At 45.6% G+C, this 20,000-nt stretch overlaps 2 protein-coding genes across 3 annotated transcripts in view; one reads left to right on the forward strand and one right to left on the reverse strand.

The window, feature by feature from the left end:
• Nucleotides 1–10,503, forward strand: part of LOC143275786 (uncharacterized) — a 19,718-nt gene extending 9,215 nt beyond the window's left edge. The window contains exons 6-8 of the mRNA XM_076580065.1: nt 4,834–5,027; nt 6,906–7,111; nt 9,900–10,503. Of these exons, the coding sequence (XP_076436180.1) occupies nt 4,834–5,027; nt 6,906–7,111; nt 9,900–10,077 (578 nt within the window). The 3' untranslated portion in view covers nt 10,078–10,503. The remainder of the gene's footprint in view (nt 1–4,833; nt 5,028–6,905; nt 7,112–9,899) is intronic.
• A 2,246-nt stretch (nt 10,504–12,749) lies between these two features.
• Nucleotides 12,750–20,000, reverse strand: part of LOC143275984 (fatty acyl-CoA hydrolase precursor, medium chain-like) — a 10,828-nt gene continuing 3,577 nt past the window's right edge. For both annotated transcript variants that reach the window (XM_076580344.1, XM_076580343.1), the window contains exons 4-7: nt 18,313–18,806; nt 16,688–16,929; nt 14,673–15,037; nt 12,750–13,622 (exon numbers count right to left, since the gene is read on the reverse strand). In XM_076580344.1, coding sequence (XP_076436459.1) covers nt 13,382–13,622; nt 14,673–15,037; nt 16,688–16,929; nt 18,313–18,806 — 1,342 coding nt within the window. In that variant the 3' untranslated portion in view covers nt 12,750–13,381. The remainder of the gene's footprint in view (nt 13,623–14,672; nt 15,038–16,687; nt 16,930–18,312; nt 18,807–20,000) is intronic.

Consider the following 20,000-nt stretch of genomic DNA (forward strand, 5'->3'; position numbering starts at 1 on the left):
TGTGTGTGTGTGTGTGTGTGTGTGTGTGTGTTTGTACTGTGTGTGTGTGTGTGTGTGTGTTTGAACTGTGTGTGTTGTGTGTGTTTGTGTGTGTGTGTGTGTTTGTACTCTGTGTGTGTGTGTGTGTGTGTTTGTACTCTGTGTGTGTGTGTGTTTGAACTGTGTGTGTTGTGTGTGTTTGTGTGTGTGTGTGTGTGTTTGTACTCTGTGTGTCTGTGTGTGTGTGTGTGTGTGTGTGTGTGTGTGTGTTTGAACTGTGTGTGTTGTGTGTGTTTGTGTGTGTGTGTGTTTGTACTCTGTGTGTGTGTGTGTGTGTGTGTGTGTGTTTGAACTGTGTGTGTTGTGTGTGTTTGTGTGTGTGTGTGTGTTTGTACTCTGTGTGTGTGTGTGTGTGTGTGTGTGTGTGTGTGTGTGTTTGTACTCTGTGTGTGTGTGTGTGTGTGTGTTTGAACTGTGTGTGTTGTGTGTGTTTGTGTGTTTGTACTCTGTGTGTTGTGTGTGTTTGAACTGTGTGTGTTGTGTGTGTTTGTGTGTGTGTGTTTGTTTGTACTGTGTGTGTGTGTGTGTGTGTGTGTGTGTGTGTGAACTAATTTTGTGTGCGGGGTGGGTGGGTGGGGTTGTGGGTGTGGGCGTGGTGTGTGGGGATGGACGGGTGGCTGGTCAGTTGGGGTAGTAGTGTTGTGCACACATTATGTCAGTAGTGTTGCCTTGTGTTGTGTTGTGTTGGGTTGGGTTGGACTGCCTTCTAATGCGTTGCGCGTTGATTTGCGTTGCACTGCATTGCACTGCATTGCATTGCATTGCATTGCATTATATTCTTCTTCTGCGTTTCACTCCCACCATTTCGTATTTATTTACTCTGTGTGTGTGTGTGTGTGTGTGTGTGTGTGTGTGTTTTATCGTCTGATGATGAATATATCATACAGTCAGTAGCTAAATTTATCTCTGAAGCACAAAAAAATAAGGCATAATCACAATGATCAGAACATACCAGAGTAAATGAGGAGGATATCCATATGTAAATTTTATTTTCTTATGTTAATTTGGTAAGGTAGATAATTGATATATTGAACTATATCACTGCTGGAATGGGTGGTCGAGTTTGTATGATTAGTTTCTTTGTGTGTGTGTGTGTGTCTGTGTGTGTGTGTGTGTGTGTGTGTGTGTGTGTGTGTGTGTGTGTGTGTGTGTGTGTGTGTGTGTATGTGTGTGTGTGTGTTCCGCTTGTTTAATCTATCGTGAGAGAGTGATATTTAGAGATTTTTTTGTTTGTTTGTTTGTTGATGAAACGCTGTTAAGCAGAATGTTGCTTTGCACTTAAGGGGATTTAAGAATTAATCCCCTTCACCCCTTTGTCAATAGACCCTTACAGGTAATGACAATAAAAATGTCAAAGCGTCTCTCTCTCTCTCTTTCTTTTAATCACAACGGATTTCTCTGTGTGAAATTCACGCTGCTCTCCCAAGGGATAGCGCGTCGCTACACTACAGCTGCACCTATTTTTTTTTCCTGCGTGCAGTTTTGTTTTTCCTATCGAAGTGGATTTTTCTACAGAATATTGCATTGTATTGTATTGTATTGTATTGCATTGTATTGTATCGTATCGTATCGTATCGTACTGTGCTGAACTGCGTTGTATCGCATTGCATTGCATTAAATTGCTGTGTATTGTATTGTGTTGTAGTGTGTTGCATTCTATTACATTGCATTGGATTACATTGCATTAGATTGCATTGCATTGCATTGTCTATTACATTATAGCCCTGCGCGAGAAGATAGGGGAGCTAATTCGGTTCAAACCGCACTGTTCACGGTGTTGTCTCCCATGCCTACCGGTATCTAAAAGGTGTTATTTGATGGTCACTGAATTATCAACGAAGTGCCGGACAGGTTTCTGCTGCTCGGTTACCGAGCTTGAAAGAGAGCGCCCTGTGTGTGCGTGTGCGTGTGTGTGTGTGTGTGCGCGCGCGCGCGCGTGTGTGTCCCACAGTATATTTCTAATTATGTTTTGTGCATGCTTATATCATTTCGCATATTGTGAGCGCATATAATGTCTTTCGAACTGAAACTGCCTTTATGTCGTTGGAACTGAAACGGAAATGCTATCAGGTCCTTGGAACTGAAACTGAAACTGCCCCCAGCTCCTCAGTTAGAACTGAACCTGAAAATGCGATAAGGTACATAGAACTGAAAAAGAAAAAGAAAAAAAAGCCTTCAGGTCCTTGGAGCTGGAAGTAAAAATGTTCGAGGGTCCTTAGAACTGAATATGAAAATGTGCTCTGGTCCAGGAACTGAAACTGAAAATGCGCTAAGGTCCGTCACACTGAAACTACCCTCTGGTCTCTCTTGAACTAAAACTGAAACTGCTCTCAGATTCTTGGAACTGAAACTGAAAATACTCTAAGATACCTGAAACTCAAAAAAAGAAGAAAAGGAACCAAAAAAAAAAAGAAGAAAAAAAGCCTTCAGGTCCTTGGATCTGAAACCGAAAACTCTCTGTGGTCCCTGGAACTGAACCCCCCCCCCCAACCCCCCCCCCCCCCCCACACACACACACCCCTGCCCCCTAAGCTCCTTGGAGCTGAAAGTAAAAATACGCAAAGGTCCTTAGAGCTGAAACAAAAATATGTCGTCATGTCCTTGGAACTGAAACCGAAAATTCCCTCTGATCCTTTGAACTGAAGCAAACAAACAAACAAAAAACAACAAAACACGGAAAAACACCCCCAGCTGCTTGGAGCTGGAAGTGAAAATACGCAAAGGTCCTTAGAACTGGGAGGGGAAAAAAAAACACCGTCAGATCCTTGGAACTGACACAAAAAATGACGTCAGGTCCTTGGAACTGAAACAGAAAACGCCGTCAGGTCCTTGGAACTGAAACAAAAAACGCCGTCAGGTCCTTGGACCTGAAACACAAAATGCCGCCAGGTCTTTGGAACTGAAGCAAAAAGTGCCGTCAGGTCCTTAGAACTGAAACAACAACAATAACAAAAAAAAAAAACAAAAAAAATGTCGGCTCCTTGGAACTGGAAGAACAAGAGAGGCAAGGCCTTCAAGACTCACTTGTGATACACTTAAATAAAAAATCTAATCGTTAAAATGTGTTCTGTATTTGTTATTTTAAGCTTCGGGTTAAAAGAAAAAGAAAAAAAAAAGTCCTAATGGCAGATTCGAACCCCGCGTGTTCGGATGAGAAGAAACTGTCTTATCCATTACACTATCGTGGCTCCTTGATTGACGCTCAAAAATATAACCTGTAAACATGCTTTTCTAAAGGGCGATAAATCGATTGCAGTACTCGCAGTAAGAACGCTGCTAAAGTCATATTTTTCTGGTGTATCTTGGGCATTCAAAACATCTTTAAGGGCAATTAAAAATTCTTTTTAAGTCCGCGGTAAAGGAGACGTGGCTATCGCCGCAATCACACTGCAACATTTAGCCGTTTTCTCTGGATCTAGATAGATGTGCAAGTGTACTTACACCCAGTTGACATGGTCGATTCAATGTTCGTTCTAGTTTTATTGTTTTAAAGTTGATATGAAAATTGAGTATTTCGTTAAACTAATAACATGTAGAGCCAAGTACAAGTACTTCTAAACGTCGTATTAAGTGAAAAGGACTTCATTTTGAGAAAAGTCAAGACTGGAAATGTTTGCGTTTCATCAGTTCAAGGGTATTAATTCTCATGGTTTATTATTTTAAACTGTGAATTCCGACTGATTCTATGGATATTTTTATGGCAGTTTTGGGCATAATCCAGTAAGTGATGAGGCGTTCACATATCTTTCTCTGAATAAATATTTAACGGTCTCCTTCTCCAACTTTCCATCACATGTTATCGTGTATTGTCGATTGAATATTGGATTGAAATATTGGTCAACTACTTGAAACAAAATGTCACCCTTCGAGCTTGCGAGCACGCGCTTTGAATATGTATAAATATGTGTACGCAATTGATTTTTGCCCATGACCTTCAGGGCTCAGCCAATAGATCTATAAAGTCCACTCGTTGTATTGATTTGAGTATTTTTCGACAAAAGACCACTTGGGCGAATGAACATAGTGAAAGCCCTGTACACTGAGAGTAAAACACACAAGCTTTTTATGTATTGAGTATAATTTCAAAATGTAATGTTTAAGATGAGAAAGATCAGTTTAAAGCAAATTAAGTCCCCTAGCATTAATTACAGATTAATTTCCCTTTTTTACTATTTGCACCAAAGACATGCAAAATAAATATAACTTCCATGCTTAGCAAAAGAAGTTCCTGTTTGAACAAAAAATAATAAAAATGACTGCTCTTGTTGTTGTGTCAGAATATCAGAAGTGCCAAGTTTAGAGAATTAAAAAAATATGAATATAACAGTAAATTCAGTTTGCATATAATTTGGCTTCTTTTTTTTTTCTTTTTTTTCTTTTTTTTTCTTCTTTTTTTAGTGCCCATCCCAGAGGTGCAATATTGTTTTAAACAAGATGACTGGAAAGAACTGAATTTTTCCTAATTTTATGCCAAATTTGGTGTCAACTGACAAAGTATTTGCAGAGAAAATGGCAATGTTAAAGTTTATCACGGACACACACACACACACACACACACACAGAAAATGGCAATGTTAAAGTTTATCACGGACACACACACACACATACACACACACACACACACACACAAAGACAACCGAACACCGGGTTAAAACATAGACTCACTTTGTTTACACAAGTGAGTCAAACAAAAACAAAAAACAAAAAAAAATGCGCTAAGGTTTTTGGATCCGAAAGTGAAACTGAAAGTGCCCCCCCCCCCCCCCCCCCCCTCTCCTTTTCTCCTCCTGTCAGGCCCTCCGTACGGTCGGGGTTTGCACTGGAAGGAGTATGTGAAGAGCCAGGTGTCCCACGACGAGACGTTCCCCATCCTGGACTGCAAGCAGAGGCTGCAGGGATACACCTACATCCTTGGCCATGACATGGATGAGGTCGTCATGCCTGCCAGGCACCAGAGCCTCAAGGACCTCATCAAGGACCAGATGATGGTAAGTAAAGAAGGGAGAGGCAGTTAGGGGTGGTGGTGGTTGGATGGTATCCAAGGACACCATTAATGATGTTAAAGAAAGGGGTGGGGGTGGATGGTACTTTAGGACCTCATCAAGGACCAGATGGTGGTGAGGAAGGGAGAGGGTGTGTGGGGTGGGGTGGGGGGGTTGGGGGGGGGGGGGGGTAGTTGGTTGGTCTAAAAGGACCTCGTCAAGGACCAGATGGTGCTAAAGAAGGGACAGGGGTGGTGTGGGTGAATGGTACTTAAGGACCTCATTAAGGACCAGATGATGGTGAAGAAGAGAGAAGGGGTAGGGATGGTTGGTTGGAACTCGAGGACCTCATCAAGGACCAGATGATGGTAAAGAAGGGAGAGAGGGTTGAGGTGTTTGGATGGTAATTAAGGACCTCATTAATGATGCTAAAGAAAGGGGGAGGGGGTGGGGATGGATGGTATTTTAGGACCTCATCAAGGACCAGATGGTGGTGAGGAAGGGAGAGGGTGTGTGTAGGGGGGGGGGGGGATTTGGGTGTGTGTGTGTGTGTGTGTGGGTGAGTGTGTGTGTGTGAGTGGTGTGAGGATGTGTGTGGAGGTGTGTGTGGGGGTGTGGGTGGTGGGGTTGGGGGTGAGTGTGTGTGTGTGGGGGGGTGGGGGGTGAGTAGGGTGTGTGTGTGTGTGTGTGAGTGGGGTGTGTGTGTGTGGTGTGTGTGTGTGTGTGAGTGGGGTGTGTGTGGGTGAATGTGGGAAGGGGGTGGTTGGGGGGTCGTGAGGATGTGTGGGGGTGGGGTGGGGGGTGGGGGGAGGGGAGCGGGTGTGTGTGTGAGGTGTGTATGGGTGTATGTGGGGGGGTTTGGGGTGAGGAGGTGGGGGTTTGGGGTGAGGGGGTGGGGGGAGTGAGGGTATGGATGTGTGTGTGCAAGTGAGGTGTGTGTGAGTGGGGTGTGTGTGGGTGAATGTGGGAGGTGGGTGGTTGGGGGGGGGGGGTCGTGAGGATGTGGAGGGGGGGGGGCGGGTGTGTGGTGTGTGTGTGTGGTGTGTGTGGGTGGGGGTGAGGAGGTGGGGGAGTGAGGGTGTGGATGTGTGTGTGTGGGGGGGGGGGTGTATGTGTGTGAGTGGGGGTGTGTGGGTGAATGTGGCAGGGGGTGGTTGTGGGGGGGGGGGGGGATCGTGAGGATGTGTGTGTGGGGGGGGGGTTGTGGGTGGAGGGGGCGGGTGTGTGGTGTGTGTGTGGTGTGTGTGGGTGGGGGTGAGGGGGTGGGGGGAGTGAGGGTGTGGATGTGTGTGTGTGTGGGGAGGGCGAGTGTGAGTAGGGTGTGTGTGTGTGGGTGTGTGTGTGTGAGTGGGGTGTGTGTGTGTGTGTGTGTTTGTGAGTGGGGTGTGTGTATATGTGTGAGTGGAGGTGTGTGGGTGAATGTGGGAGGGGGGTGGTTGGAAGGAGGTCGTGAGGACGTGTGTGTGTGGGGGGGGGGTGGTTGTGGGGGGAGGGGGCGGGTGTGTGTGTGTGGGGGGGGGAGTGAGGGTGTGGATGTGTGGGTGTGGGTGGGTGGTGGTGGTTTGTGGGACGAGGTGATGGTGAGAAAGGCAGGGTGGCTGATTGTGTGTGTGTGTGTGTGTGTGTGTGTGTGCGTCAGTGTGTGCATGCACTACATTACATTCACATACATACATACACACAAACATACACACACACACAAACAAACAGACTGACAGACATCCATCCATTCAATGATTTTTTCATCCATACAATGATTTATTCATTCATTCATTTACTACAATTGTGTGTGTGTGTGTGTGTGTGTGTGTGTGTGTGTGTGTGTGTGTTCAACAATCTTTCCCACCATCCCAACCCACCCACCCACCCCCTCCCTTAACGCAGAAGAGACCGGACGCTGCAGGATTCTACTTCTACACGCAGTTCTTCGTCTACGACTGGGGTCCCCTGAACATGAGTAGCGACGTGCACTTTTTCCGCTTCCTCAACAGCACCCTGCCCCGGAACGAGTGTAAGAAGTACGTCTACCTCAGCAGTCGCGTCAGTCAGGCCAGGACCCATGCATTCTTCCCTCGGAGTCCCTACACAGAGTGAGTGTTGGGGGAGGAGGGGTGTCGGAGTGGGGAGAAGGGGGCATGGAGGAGGGGGAGGGGAGTGAATGTGTGTGGGGGTGGGGGTAGGAGTACAGTGTGGTGTGGGGTGGCTGGTGGTTGGGGGAGGGGTGTTTGTGTGCGGAGGGGGGAAGAGGGGGTGGGGGGTGAGGGGGGATGGGAGGGAGGCAGCGGTAGGTGGCATGGGGATTGGGTGGAGGCGGGGATTTCTGCGTGTGTGTGTGTGTGCGTGTGTGATGGGTTTGGATGTGTGTGTGTGTGTGTGTGTGAGGGGAGGGGGTTCTAGTGGTGTGCGTGTGTGTGTGTGTGTGTGTGTGTCAGGGGAGGGGGTTCTAGTGTGGTGTGTGTGTGTGTGTGGAGGTTGGGGGAGGGGGTTCTGGTGTGGTGTGTGTGTGTGTGTGTGTTGGGGAAGGGGTCTTGGGGGTGTGGATGTGGGGTGAAGGTTGGGGGGGGGATTGTGTGTGTCAGTGGTGTGTGTGTGTGTGAGAGAGAGAGAGAGTGCGCGCGCGCGCGCCTCTGTGTGTGTGTGTGTGTGAGTGTTTTGTGCGCCCGGCCCGCCTTCAGTCTTGAGATACCAAAAAGCAGAAAAACAAACAAACAAAAAACCAAACTCGAAGACGTTGCCAAGAGAAGACGAGTGGTCCTACAATGGGTGTCAGCCCATTGCGGAATCCCAGGCAACTTCTGCTTCTTCTTCCTTTGTGGGCTGCAACTCCCACGTTCACTCGTATGTACCCGAGTGGGCTTTTACGTGTATGACCGTTTTTACACCGCCATGTAGGTAGCTGTACTCCGTTTTCAGGGGTGTTCATGCTAGGTATATTCTTGTTTCCATAACCCACCGAACGCTGACATGGATTACAGGATCTTTAACGTGCGTATTTGATCTTCTGCTTGAGTATACACACGAAAGGGGTTCAGGCACTAGCAGGTCTGCATATTATATTGACCTGGGAGATCGGAAAAATCTCCACCCTTTACCCATCAGGCGCCAAGATTACCGAGATTCGAACCCGGGACCATCACATTGAAAGTCCAGTGCTTTAATCACTCGGCTATTGCACCCGTCGTCCCAAGCAGCGAGGCAGCAGATCAACTCGCCAAACTCGGAGCAAGAGGAGGTCAACCAGAAAACGGCATCAGCTTCGCAGAGAAGAAGACCCCTCGTGAAGGCAATGCTACGACCGAGAACCACGAGAGATGCACATCACCTCCTTGAAAGCTGGCAACAAGTGCTGGTGATCATAAGGCTACGAACTGGCCTTTGCAGTCTCAATGCCCACCTGTTCAAGAAGGTGAAGCTGGCACCATCTCCCACCTGCTCCTGTGGTCTTAATGACTAAAAACCAGAACACATTCTTCAGTCCTGTCCCCTCCTGAAGGGGCTTAGAGACCCCGTATGGCCAACACCAACCCTGCTGCACACCAAGCTCCATGGCTCCAGACAGGACTTGGAGAGGAGTGACACCAACCCTACTGCACACCAAGCTCCATGGCTCCAGACAGGACTTGGAGAGGACGACACCAACCCTACTGCACACCAAGCTCCATGGCTCCAGACAGGACTTGGAGAGGACGACACCAACCCTACTGCACGCCAAGCTCCATGGCTCCAGACAGGACTTGTAGAGGACACCAACCCTACTGCACGCCAAGCTCCATGGCTCCAGACAGGACTTGGAGAGGACGAAACCAACTCTACTGCACACCCAGCTCCATGGCTCCAGATAGGACTTGGAGAGGAGTGACACCAACCCTACTGCACACCCAGCTCCATGGCTCCAGACAGGACTTGGAGAGGAGTGACACCAACCCTACTGCACACCAAACTCCATGGCTTCAGACAGGACTTGGAGAGGACGACACCAACTCTACTGCACACCAAGCACACCAAGCTCCATGACTCCAGACAGGACTTGGAGAGGACGACACCAACCCTACTGCACACCAAGCTCCATGGCTTCAGACAGGACTTGGAGAGGACGACACCAACCCTACTGCACACCAAGCACACCAAGCTCCATGGCTCCAGACAGGACTTTGAGAGAACAGCGTCACTCATCAGACGGGCTGGACTGACACTGTGAAAAGAAGAATAAGAAGATTGACTGATTGATTGATTAAATCTTTAATGGGTAAAAGAATTAGGCACAGTAAAGTCCTTTTCACAATTCTGCCCATCCAACAACATAACACATAAAAAAAATAAAGAAATAAAATGAAATAAGATAAAATGATAAGAACTATGGACGAGAAGTGTAACTGGAATAGTCCATTAACAGTAACAAAGCAAAGAAAAGAGCAATTGTTGTATCAACACACACACACACACACAGACGCACGCGCGCGCGTGCGCACTGAATCAAGCAAAGACATGCATACACATTCACATTTCCCATCGAAGTGGATTTTTCTATAGAATTTTGCCAGGAACAACCGTTTTGTTGCCGTGGGTTCTTTTTCGTGAGCCAAGTGCATGCTGCACACGGGACCTAGGTTTATCGTCTCAACCGAATGACTAGCGTCCAGACCACCACTCAAGGTCTAGTGGAGGGGGAGAAAATATCGGCGGCTGAGTCGTGATTCGAACCAGCGCGCTCAGATTCTCTCGCTTCCAAGGCGGACGCGTTACCTCTAGGCCATCACTCCACTGATTATTATTATTATTTACTTATTTATTTTTTACTGATTGTTGGAATGCAGAAGCAAGGTGAGACTGTTCTGTAGTGGTAATGTTTTGTTTGTTTGTTTTTGTGTGTGTGTTCAGGTACTTCATCCCCAAGGAAGAGGCCATCCTGCACCATTACCGGGATTGCCCGAAACACGTGTGGAGCACGTGCGACCCTCCCCGCATGACAGACAGGTCCATGCTGAGGTTCCAAGGGGTGCTGGAGGAGAGACTGCAGAAAGCGAGGAAGGCTACCGGCATCTATCCCAAGATCTGACAGGGACCTTTAGACAAGTTTGCCGTGCCGTGCCGTGCCGTTCCGTTTCTGACGAGATTCTGACAGCACTTTATTTGTCTGCGTGAGAATGGTCTGACAGTTTTGGTTGGTCTGACAGCTTTGTCTGCGCGCGTGGCAAATTCCGCCATGGGCAGAATCTCAGTGACAGCTCAGTTTTGTCCCGCGGGTGTTTTGTGGTGGCTTCAGGACATTCTCTTTGATTGCGTGTGTTTCATGGACCAAGATTCTGACTGCTTTGTCTAGTACGCGTGTTACAGGGACCAAGATTCTGACTGCTTTGTCTAGTACGCGTGTTACAGGGACCAAGATTCTGACAGCTTTGTCTAGTACGCGTGTTACAGGGACCAAGATTCTGACTGCTTTTTCTAGTACGCGTGTTACAAGTTTCACGAGATTGACAGCTCTTTGTCTGCGCGTGTTGCGTAGACAAGCTTCACGAGATCGACAGCTCTTTGAACACGTGTGTTACATGGACCAAGATTCTAACAGCTTTGTCTAGTAATGCGTGTTACATGGCCCAGTATTCTGACAACTTTGTCTAGTACACAAGATTCTGACAGCTTTGTTTAGTACGCGTGTTACATGGACCAAGATTCTGACAGCTTTGTCTAGCACGCGTGTTACATGGACCAAGATTCTGACAGCTTTGTCTAGTACGCGTGTTACATGGACCAAGCTTCTGACAGCTTTGTCTAGTACGCCAGCGTGTTACAAGCTGCACAAGATCCTGGAAGGGAGATGGATGGAAGGAGCAATGCTCCAGGCATGCAACCCGACACTGTCACTGTCAGCGTCTTGGACCTCCCAGCATGCATGTCGACAAACAGGAGTGTTGGATCAGTTTAACCCATTCCGGCCTTCCCCACTCTCCCCACCCACCCCTCTTGCCTGTGTTGGTGGACAAGACAAGCGCCAGAGAGCTCCATTTTTGCTGCCAGTTGCCTGTTTTTGTTTGTTTTTTGTTGTTGTTTTTTTTCTTTTTTTTTTCATTTGTGGTTGTGTCACGTTGGATGATGCTGATTGTTTTTTCTTTTCTTTTTTTTTAATTAAATTTTTTTTTTTACTCATTTGTGTAAACAAAGTATATGTAAAAACACGAAGTTTGGTTGTCTGAGTGTCCGTGTGTGTGTGTGTGTAAACAAAAGTGGATGAAAAACAGTTGGTACGTCTCTGCCTGGCTGAAATTTTCTGTAATAATAATAATAAAGATAATATGCAGGCTTATATAGCGCCGTACCCCCATCTCAAATGGGGCTCACGGCGCTTTACAATAAGGTATACAAATTTAAGACTACGTGACATAAAAATATGTATAAAAGATAAAATAGAATAAAAATGAAATAAAATCAAACAGAATAAAATAAATAAATAAATAGACATAGTCTCACATCACATTTGCTAAAATACATATTTCAGACTATCTCACATCACGCTGGCTAAAATCTGCTTACTTCAAACAAAGTCACACACACACACACACACACATATATATATATACACATAAATTATGTATACACACAAACACACACGTTTCAAGTTTCAAGCTTTAATTATCCTTTCACTCCTTTTGGAGTATGGAGGATTACTGCAAAATAATCTTTTCGTGCCCAGAACAAACATTTCCAAATACACAACAATGTCACATTAAAGTTGAGAAAACACACACACACACACACACAAACATACACACATATATATATATACATATATATATATATATATATATATATATACATATATACATACATATACATACACACATATATATACATACATATTACTCGGTCAGGAAGGTTTTGGACCGACGAAAAGCAGCCGAGGCACCTGAGATGGGTACCCTTCAAAATTAAGCCAGAAGGGACAGTGAGTCCCAAGATTTTTGATGTTAACATGATTTTTCGTGTATCATTTATCAGATGGATTCCCCCGTCTCCTCGACAAAGGCAGCAGTACGTTGCAGGTCCTCCAATCCTTGGTAGAGTTTCCGGGCTGCCGGGATTGGGTCGGGCCAGATTTTCTCTCGGAGCGCTTGGTGGAGCGGGCAGGACTGCAACAGATGTTCTGTTGCCTGGCTGCCTGTTCTGCAGGGGCACTGCTCTGTGTCACCGATACGGAGTTTCATGTATAGGTGGTGTTTCTGGCGGTTGTGGCCTGTCCTGAGCCTGAAAATGGCTACCTGCTCTCGACGAGTCAGCAGGTAGTACAGGTCTGCTCTGTTGTGGCATGGATGCTGCTGCTTCCACTTGTTCTGCAGCTTGGCTTTAATGATAGTCCTAGATTCACAGTAGTTGGTAGACCTGTCCATCTGCTCTTTCGTAGTGCCTTTCTTTGCCAGGGAGTCAGCAGTCTCGTTGCCAAGCACGTTGTAGTGGGAGGGAATCCACTGCAGGGTGACTGTGTGACTTGTGCAGAGGGAGGCAAGAGAGGAGGACAGATCGTTGAGTTCTGGTTCTCTGTTGGACCAAACGGCCTGCAAGATGGACAGGGCGTCGGTCAGGAAGACAACGTTGTAGCTAGCATAGGGGCTGACCTCGATGTGGGCTGCTGCTGTTTTCAAGGCTTCTGCGTCAGTGTAGACATGAGTCCAGAACTCTTTGGGGAACTGGGTGTGGAGGTGTTCAAAGGTGAGGGACTTTCTTTCAGAGCTGCTTAGGGAATGTTTGGGGCCAACACCAGGGATGCTGCACTGGATGAGGGGAGGGGTTCCTTCGCTCCAGGCAGGGACAGCAAGACACCGGGGTATCACTTTGGGGGCATGGTCAAGGATATCCTGATGTTGCCGTTCTAGGATCCTGCTCTGGATCCTTCAAAAACCATTTATTACACTGATCTGTATTTAATATGTCACTATTAGCTATTGAAAGACCTCAAAAAGATGTTAGTGATTTTTTAGGTGTTAACACCTATTTCTTTTCCTGTTTTCAGCTTATTTTTAAGGGGGTGATTCTGACAGGATGATGCAATGTTTGAATGCTTCTGCTGGAAAAAGGGGGATAATTTGGTTGGAAAACAGTACCTCAGTACACAAATTGTCTCTCTTACATTGGAATCGTTGAACTCTGTGGTCTTGCCTCTTAGTGCTGCTAATTGAAAAACTATACATGTTCTGAGAGAGGTACTACGTACATTTGTGTATATATATATATATATATATATATATATATATATATATGTATATGTATATGTGTATATATATATACACACACACATATATATATAATATATATATATATAAAAGTCTGAACACACAGGAAAAGAGAACTAAGTGGTTCCATAATTATATTCAGAGTTCCTCTTTGGGCGTTGGCTCTTCCTTGGCAGTGGTGCCCTCAGCGGGCAGCTTGGACGTCAGACTGCTCAGTTCGGGCAGGAGGTTCAGCCACAGAGCCACACGGTCTCCGTAGGCTCCCAGCATGGGCAGCACCCGGGGGGTCAAGGACAGCGACAGGTAAGCTTCGTTGTCTGCCGTGAACTGGGGCCAGCCCTCCACACCCAGGTCCTCCTTCAGAGGAGGGTTTGGGTTTCTGCACGAAACGTTACACTGTGTTGTGCGGTGTGGTGTGGTGTGGTGGTGTGGTGTGGTGTGGTGTGTTGTGTTGTGGTGTGATGCGTGGTGTGTGATTTGGTGTGGTGCGGTGCAGTGCGGTGCTATGCTGTGTGTTGTGGTGCAGTGCGGTGCTATGCTGCATGTTGTGGTGCGGTGCGGTGCAGTGTGGTGCTATGCTGCATGTTGTGGTGCGGTGCGGTGCGGTGCTATGCTGTGTGTTGTGGTGCAGTGCGGTGCTATGCTGCATGTTGCGGTGCGGTGCGGGGTGGGGCGGTGCTATGCTGTGTGTTGTGGTGCAGTGCGGTGCTATGCTGCATGTTGCGGTGCGGTGCGGGGCGGGGCGGTGCGGTGCTGTGTGTTGTGGTGCACTGTACTGTACCATACCATACAATATTGTATAATAAGTCCAAGAAAGGAAATGTGTTTCAACTCTGTAAACAAAAGTGTAATCCTCAGTTTGAAGCACAACCCCCCTCCTCCCTCCCCCCCCCCTCCATATCCCTCTCCCCCTAGCCCCGCTGCAACCCCCTCACCCATCCCCAGACTGCCACAGTGAGCTGTTCTACCATCTTCAGTCTGATGCTGGAAGTCCACTGAAATCTCTATCCTCACTTTGGTGCAAAATATGGCAAGAAGTTCTGGCTCACCGTGGCTGTCTGATCGATTTTAGCATCATCCCTCTGCTTTGATAGTTCTGCATGATTGTTGGGAGAAGATAAAATCATACTGTTTCCTTTTCAAACAATTCATTCAAAAGAGATGGTTTTAATTACTTAGGAATCTAAGAACTAAACACAAAAATTAAGTGCATCACAAATGAGTATGGATATACAGGTTCCTAACTTACCTTGCACTACACTATACACACTTCCTTACCTTCCAATCAATACATTGTAATGCACAATGACTATCAGTACTGCAAACTGCACCACAGACTAAGACAATAGAATGCAGCACAACTTAACAAGGGCAGGAACAACATAACATCAGTTTCCAATCTCTGATAACCCACACAGTGTCAACTCACCCAGTCTTTGCAAAAGAGGTAAGTATCTGAATATACATGTCCGACAGCGGCTGCTCTTCAGGTGCCATTTCTGTCTTGTTCATCAACCTAAAGATGTTGTCCTCTGGCAGCGCCAAGGTGTTGTCGAACTCAAGCACCAGCTCATCCGCGTGGTGGGATCCCGGCACAAGGCTCTGGCTGCTGGAGGCAAAGTTGTGGTCAAAGATGTACAGGTAGCGTGCGGCAGAGTGAGAAGACGCGGCCAGCTGGCGGGCCCAGTCCAGAACGTCAACGCTCAGCACGCAGTCCCCGTACATGTCCACCAGAGGTCCCAGGGTCTCCGACAAAGTGCCTGCATCGGCACCACGGTAATAGAACTCCAGAGTCTGCCAGGAAGCAACAAAAAAAAAAAAAAAAAAAAAGTGTATTGGCAACTTCTGTGATCAAAGATGTAAACTTATTGCCTGAGAGTCTTCAGGTGTGTTGAGTCTTCTTCATTACCTTTCAGTCTCCTCTCTCTCTTGCATGCATATTGGCAACTTCAATTATCAGGATGTAAAGTTATTGCCTGAGAGTCTTCAGGTGTGTTAAGCCTTCTTCATTACCTTTAAGCCTCCTCTCTCCTCTTTCACTGAGATTAAATAAGTAATTTTCTCCAGCATTAGACATTTTAAAAGCATCCCATGATGTGTTTAGATCTCAAGCAGATTGTTCCGACGTTTGTTTTAAGATTGCATTATCACAAGTGTAATGGTGTCTGGAAGTATTGTGTATGATGACTACTTGCCTTAGATCTACTACTGCCTGTAAAAGAGGTCATATTTGTGTGCCCACTCTGCCATGGCAAACAAACAGTAGAACATGTCCTCAGCTCATGTAAAGTGGCGTTGAGCCAAGGACGGTACACATGAAGGCAAAACCAACGCCACTTTACATGAGCTGTTGACATGTTCTACTGTTTGTTTGCCATGGCAGAGTGGGCACACAAATATGACCTCTTTTACATCATATGTGATATCCCTTGGGAAATATTAGCAGAGCAGGCAGTAGTAGATCTAAGGCAAGTAGTCATCATACACACTACTTCCAGCACCATTTTACTCTCTGAAGTCCAGTTCTACGGTTCAAGGTAACATAAGCTTCCGTGATTTATCCATTTCCATGACTGGTTTATTCATTTATTTATTCACAACCATCTATTTTCACTTGTCACGGTGGTGCTATACACTTTGGAGAAGGGGACCTGACACACAAGCACTGCATGAGAAGACAAAGGAAATAGCTTACGAACCCACCCTGGAAGGATGTCACTTTCCATTCTATTTCTGACTCATGGGGACTGGTGTGTGAGCTGTGACAGAGGTTCATTTTAGTCCATGGAATCTGCTGTCTAGTGGATTGTTTAGGTTGTGAACAAGATCATTCATTTTAGCCTGGACTAAGCCTTTACAGCAATGGGGACACTGGACAACAGAACGATCCTGTTCACAATCCACTAGACAATAGATTCCATGGACTAAAATGAACGATCTGGTTCACAATCTAAACAATCCACTGGACAATAGATTCCATGGACTAAAATTAACGATCTTGTTCACAATCTAAACAATCCACTGGACAACAGATTCCATGGACAAAAAAGAATGATCTTGTTCACAATCTAAACAATCCTTTCAAGTGTGACTGTGAGGGGTACCTTTTTAAAATCCACAACCAGTATGTATTGTATGGTAAAAACAGCCTTTTCCCCCCCGATATATCTTGTCTGAGAGAGAACGAAGCCCAATATAATGAGAAAGGCCAGAACATTGCACACACTACTACTACTACTACTACTACACACGCACACACACACACAGGTACAGACACACACACACTCTGCAGGCGCGCACACGCACACTTACACACACCAATCTATGATTTTCAGCACACTACCGTCAAACAAACAAATGATAAACCGACATTTCTCACTTTCCTGAAAGAGAGAAAGAGAGGGGGGGGGAGTGAGAGAGGACCTCCAACTGAAATGAACTCACTTTCTTCATGACAGAATTCCTGCCCAGTCTGCGCATTTCTAAGCAGGAATCCGCCATGCCCTGAAACATGGCTGATGTGTGCAAAGATTCCACAGATATGTTCCTGACTGCTGCCATGGGCACAACAAAGGCCCCTTCTTTGTTGTTCAGGCCCACGATGACGTCAATGTTGCTGATGCCATTGTCCTTCATGTACTGGTCATCCTGCAGAAGGTCGGGGACATCTCGAGGAAGGAATTCACCTGGGGGGGAACAACAACAACAGCAGGACACAGTTTCAGTTTCAGTTTCTCAAGGAGGCATCACTGCATTTGGACAAATCCATATACGCTACACCACATCTGCTAGGTAGATGCCTGACAGCAGTATAAACCAATGCGCTTGTCAGGCCTAGAGTGCATGCTTATATATTTGAGTACCTATCAGAGTGGATTTCTTTTTACATAATTTTGCCAGAGGACAACACTCTTGTTGCCATGGTTTTTAGGGGTTTTTTTCAGTGTGCAAAGTGTGCTGCACATCTCATCTGAAAAACTAGACGTTCAGTTTGATTTTCCAATCAAACTTGGGTGAAAGGGCAAGAGCAGGATTTGATCCCACACCCTCTCACAGACTCTCTGTATTGGCAGTTGACCCTCTTAACCATTCTGCCACCTTCCTCCTAGCAGGCCACACTGCAGGAAACTGATGGACACTCGTGTGGAGTGTGGGCACAAAGAGAGACTGAGGGATGTGGGGGAAGAGAAGGAGAGAGAGAGTGCGAGAGAGATTGAGAGAGAGAGACAAACAGAAACAGACGGACAGACAAACAGAGAGACAAAGATAGAGACAGGGAGGAAGAGAGAGAGAGAGAGAAAGAGACAGACAGACAGACAGAAATAGAGACAGGGAGAAAGAGAAAAAGAGACAGACAGACACAGACTGAGTGAGACAGAGGCAGTGAGAAAGGGAACAAGAGAGAAAGAGACAGGAAGAGAGAGAGACACACACACACAAAGACCTCTAGAGAGACAGAGTTCAGTAAAGGATTGTGGGAAACTGAGTGTTAACTCCAAACTGGATCAACCTCTCTTTAATTAAAAAGAGCTCTACTTCTGTCTCTACAATTCGATGTAAATATTCCAAAATCATACACCCACCTCAAAAATATACAGTCTAGGAAATACTGATATAAAAAACAAATTCCTAAGAACCTCCAATTGTACATCAGATGCCTAAATTGCAAGAATAAGTGCACACATGAAATTCAACTGCACATAGCAACATTAAAACATTGGAACTAACATTCACATGACATCATGAGTAAAGAGAACAAAAAAGTGTCAAAAATCAAATGATGGTGATCATCGCCCATGTGATCACAAAGAGTCATTTCCAGACTGAAAACTTGCATGGGAAAAAGAGAAAACAACCAAACAATTCTGAGAGAGGAAAAAAGGTCTTCAGTTACCACAAAGAATTAAACTGCACCCATAATAATAATTCTATTTGTAAACTGCTGAAGTAGAAATGTGGTTGCAGTGAGAAACATCAACAGCAGTAGCAGTTACACCCAGAGCACAAGAAACAGTATTATGACTGAAAAACAATAACAACAACAACAACAATGCAGAATGGATGCTCACCATCAATGACAGGAATAAAGTAGGTGCTGAAAGGCGATTCTTCAGGAAACTCTAAGGACTTCCTGAAAACATCCTCCTCTGTCTGGTCCTTCAAACACTTCAACAAGTCTGACGCGGACTCCCCGGGACACCCGAACTTATCTGCAAACTTCTTGAAGACAGCTTTCATGTCATGCACGTCAGTCAAATGTACAACGTTTTGGGGCCCTCCGCTCTGCATGATGCCTCTCTGGAACAGTCCTTTAGACTGGGGGCTGAGCATCTGGAAGGCCACACTGATGCTGCCTGCCGACTCTCCAAAAAGGGTGATGCGACTAGGGTCACCACCGAAAGCTTGTATGTTGTCCCTGACCCATCGAATGGCCAGGTTTTGGTCCCAGAGGCCTGCGTTGCCTGGGACTAGGTCATCGCCGGTCGTGAAGAAGCCGAAAGGACCCAGGCGATACTGAATGTTGACGACGATCACTCTGCCATCCACAACTAATTTGGAAGGTCTGAAACACACACACACACACACACATACACACACACACACACCACCGCACATGCGCACACACTGATAAACAAAGCAAAAAGGCCTGAGCATTTATGATTTACGTTTGTTTGCTTGTTTTTGCTATCTATATTTTGAAGTTTGGAAGTGGATTGAATAATGCATTCAACAGATAAGACTAAAAAAAATTTTTTTTTTAAACAAAAACAAAAAAAAACTTAGCTATGCTCAAGGTCACACCAGTCAGTCTTTATTTCAATTGTTTTGTTTTTACACTTTGAAAAAAAATAGCCGGATATGCTAGCACCTCTTATCCTGACAAACATGCAAACATATGTCATCCATTAACACTGACACATATGTGCATGCATTCAACCACACACACACACACACACACACACAAACTTTCCAAAAAATCCCCACAGACAGACGGTCATACAGAAAGTGTCACCAGCAACAACAAACCATGCACACCACACTACAAATCTGGGTCAGATCTGTTTCTTTTAATGATGAACATGCTGCCCAATAACATGGCAGGTAAGTTGAAGCGTTGAAGATCTGAAAGAAAAAAAAGACAAAAGGTAATTAAGTTTCCTAAACAAAACATATATGCTAACATCTGACAAGAGAAGCAAGGCCTTCAAGACTCACTTGTGTATTTGTTATTATAAAGCTTCGGGTTACAAAAAAAAAGAAAAAGAAAAAAAAAAAAGGCCTGAGCGCAGATTCGAACCCTGGATGCTTGGGTGGGAAGAAATTGTCTAACTGCACTATTGCCGATCCATGAATGATGTTTAAAAAATTAACATTCAAGCATGCTTTTTTTTTTAAGGGCGATAAATCTGTTGCGGTATTCCAAGTGATAACGCTGTTTAAATCATATCATTTTGGTGTAACTCGGGCATTCAAAAATTCTTTAAGGGCAATTGAGAATTCTTTAAAGTCCGCAATAAAGGAGACGTGGCTATCGCCGCAATCACACTGCAATAATTAGCTGTTTTTCTCTGGATCTTGATAGATGTACGAGTTAGTTACAGCGCAGTTGATCCAATTTCTCTGTTATGTTCATTCTAGTTAATTGAGCATCCACTTCAAAAGATTCATATGCTGTAAACACGTTGATGATGTAGTCTGTGTCACTGTATCAGTGTATGCACTAGTTCTGTCCAGAATTTGTATTTCTTTTCATTTA

Source organism: Babylonia areolata, chromosome 31, assembly GCF_041734735.1.
Source record: "Babylonia areolata isolate BAREFJ2019XMU chromosome 31, ASM4173473v1, whole genome shotgun sequence".
Lineage (NCBI taxonomy): Eukaryota > Metazoa > Mollusca > Gastropoda > Neogastropoda > Buccinidae > Babylonia > Babylonia areolata.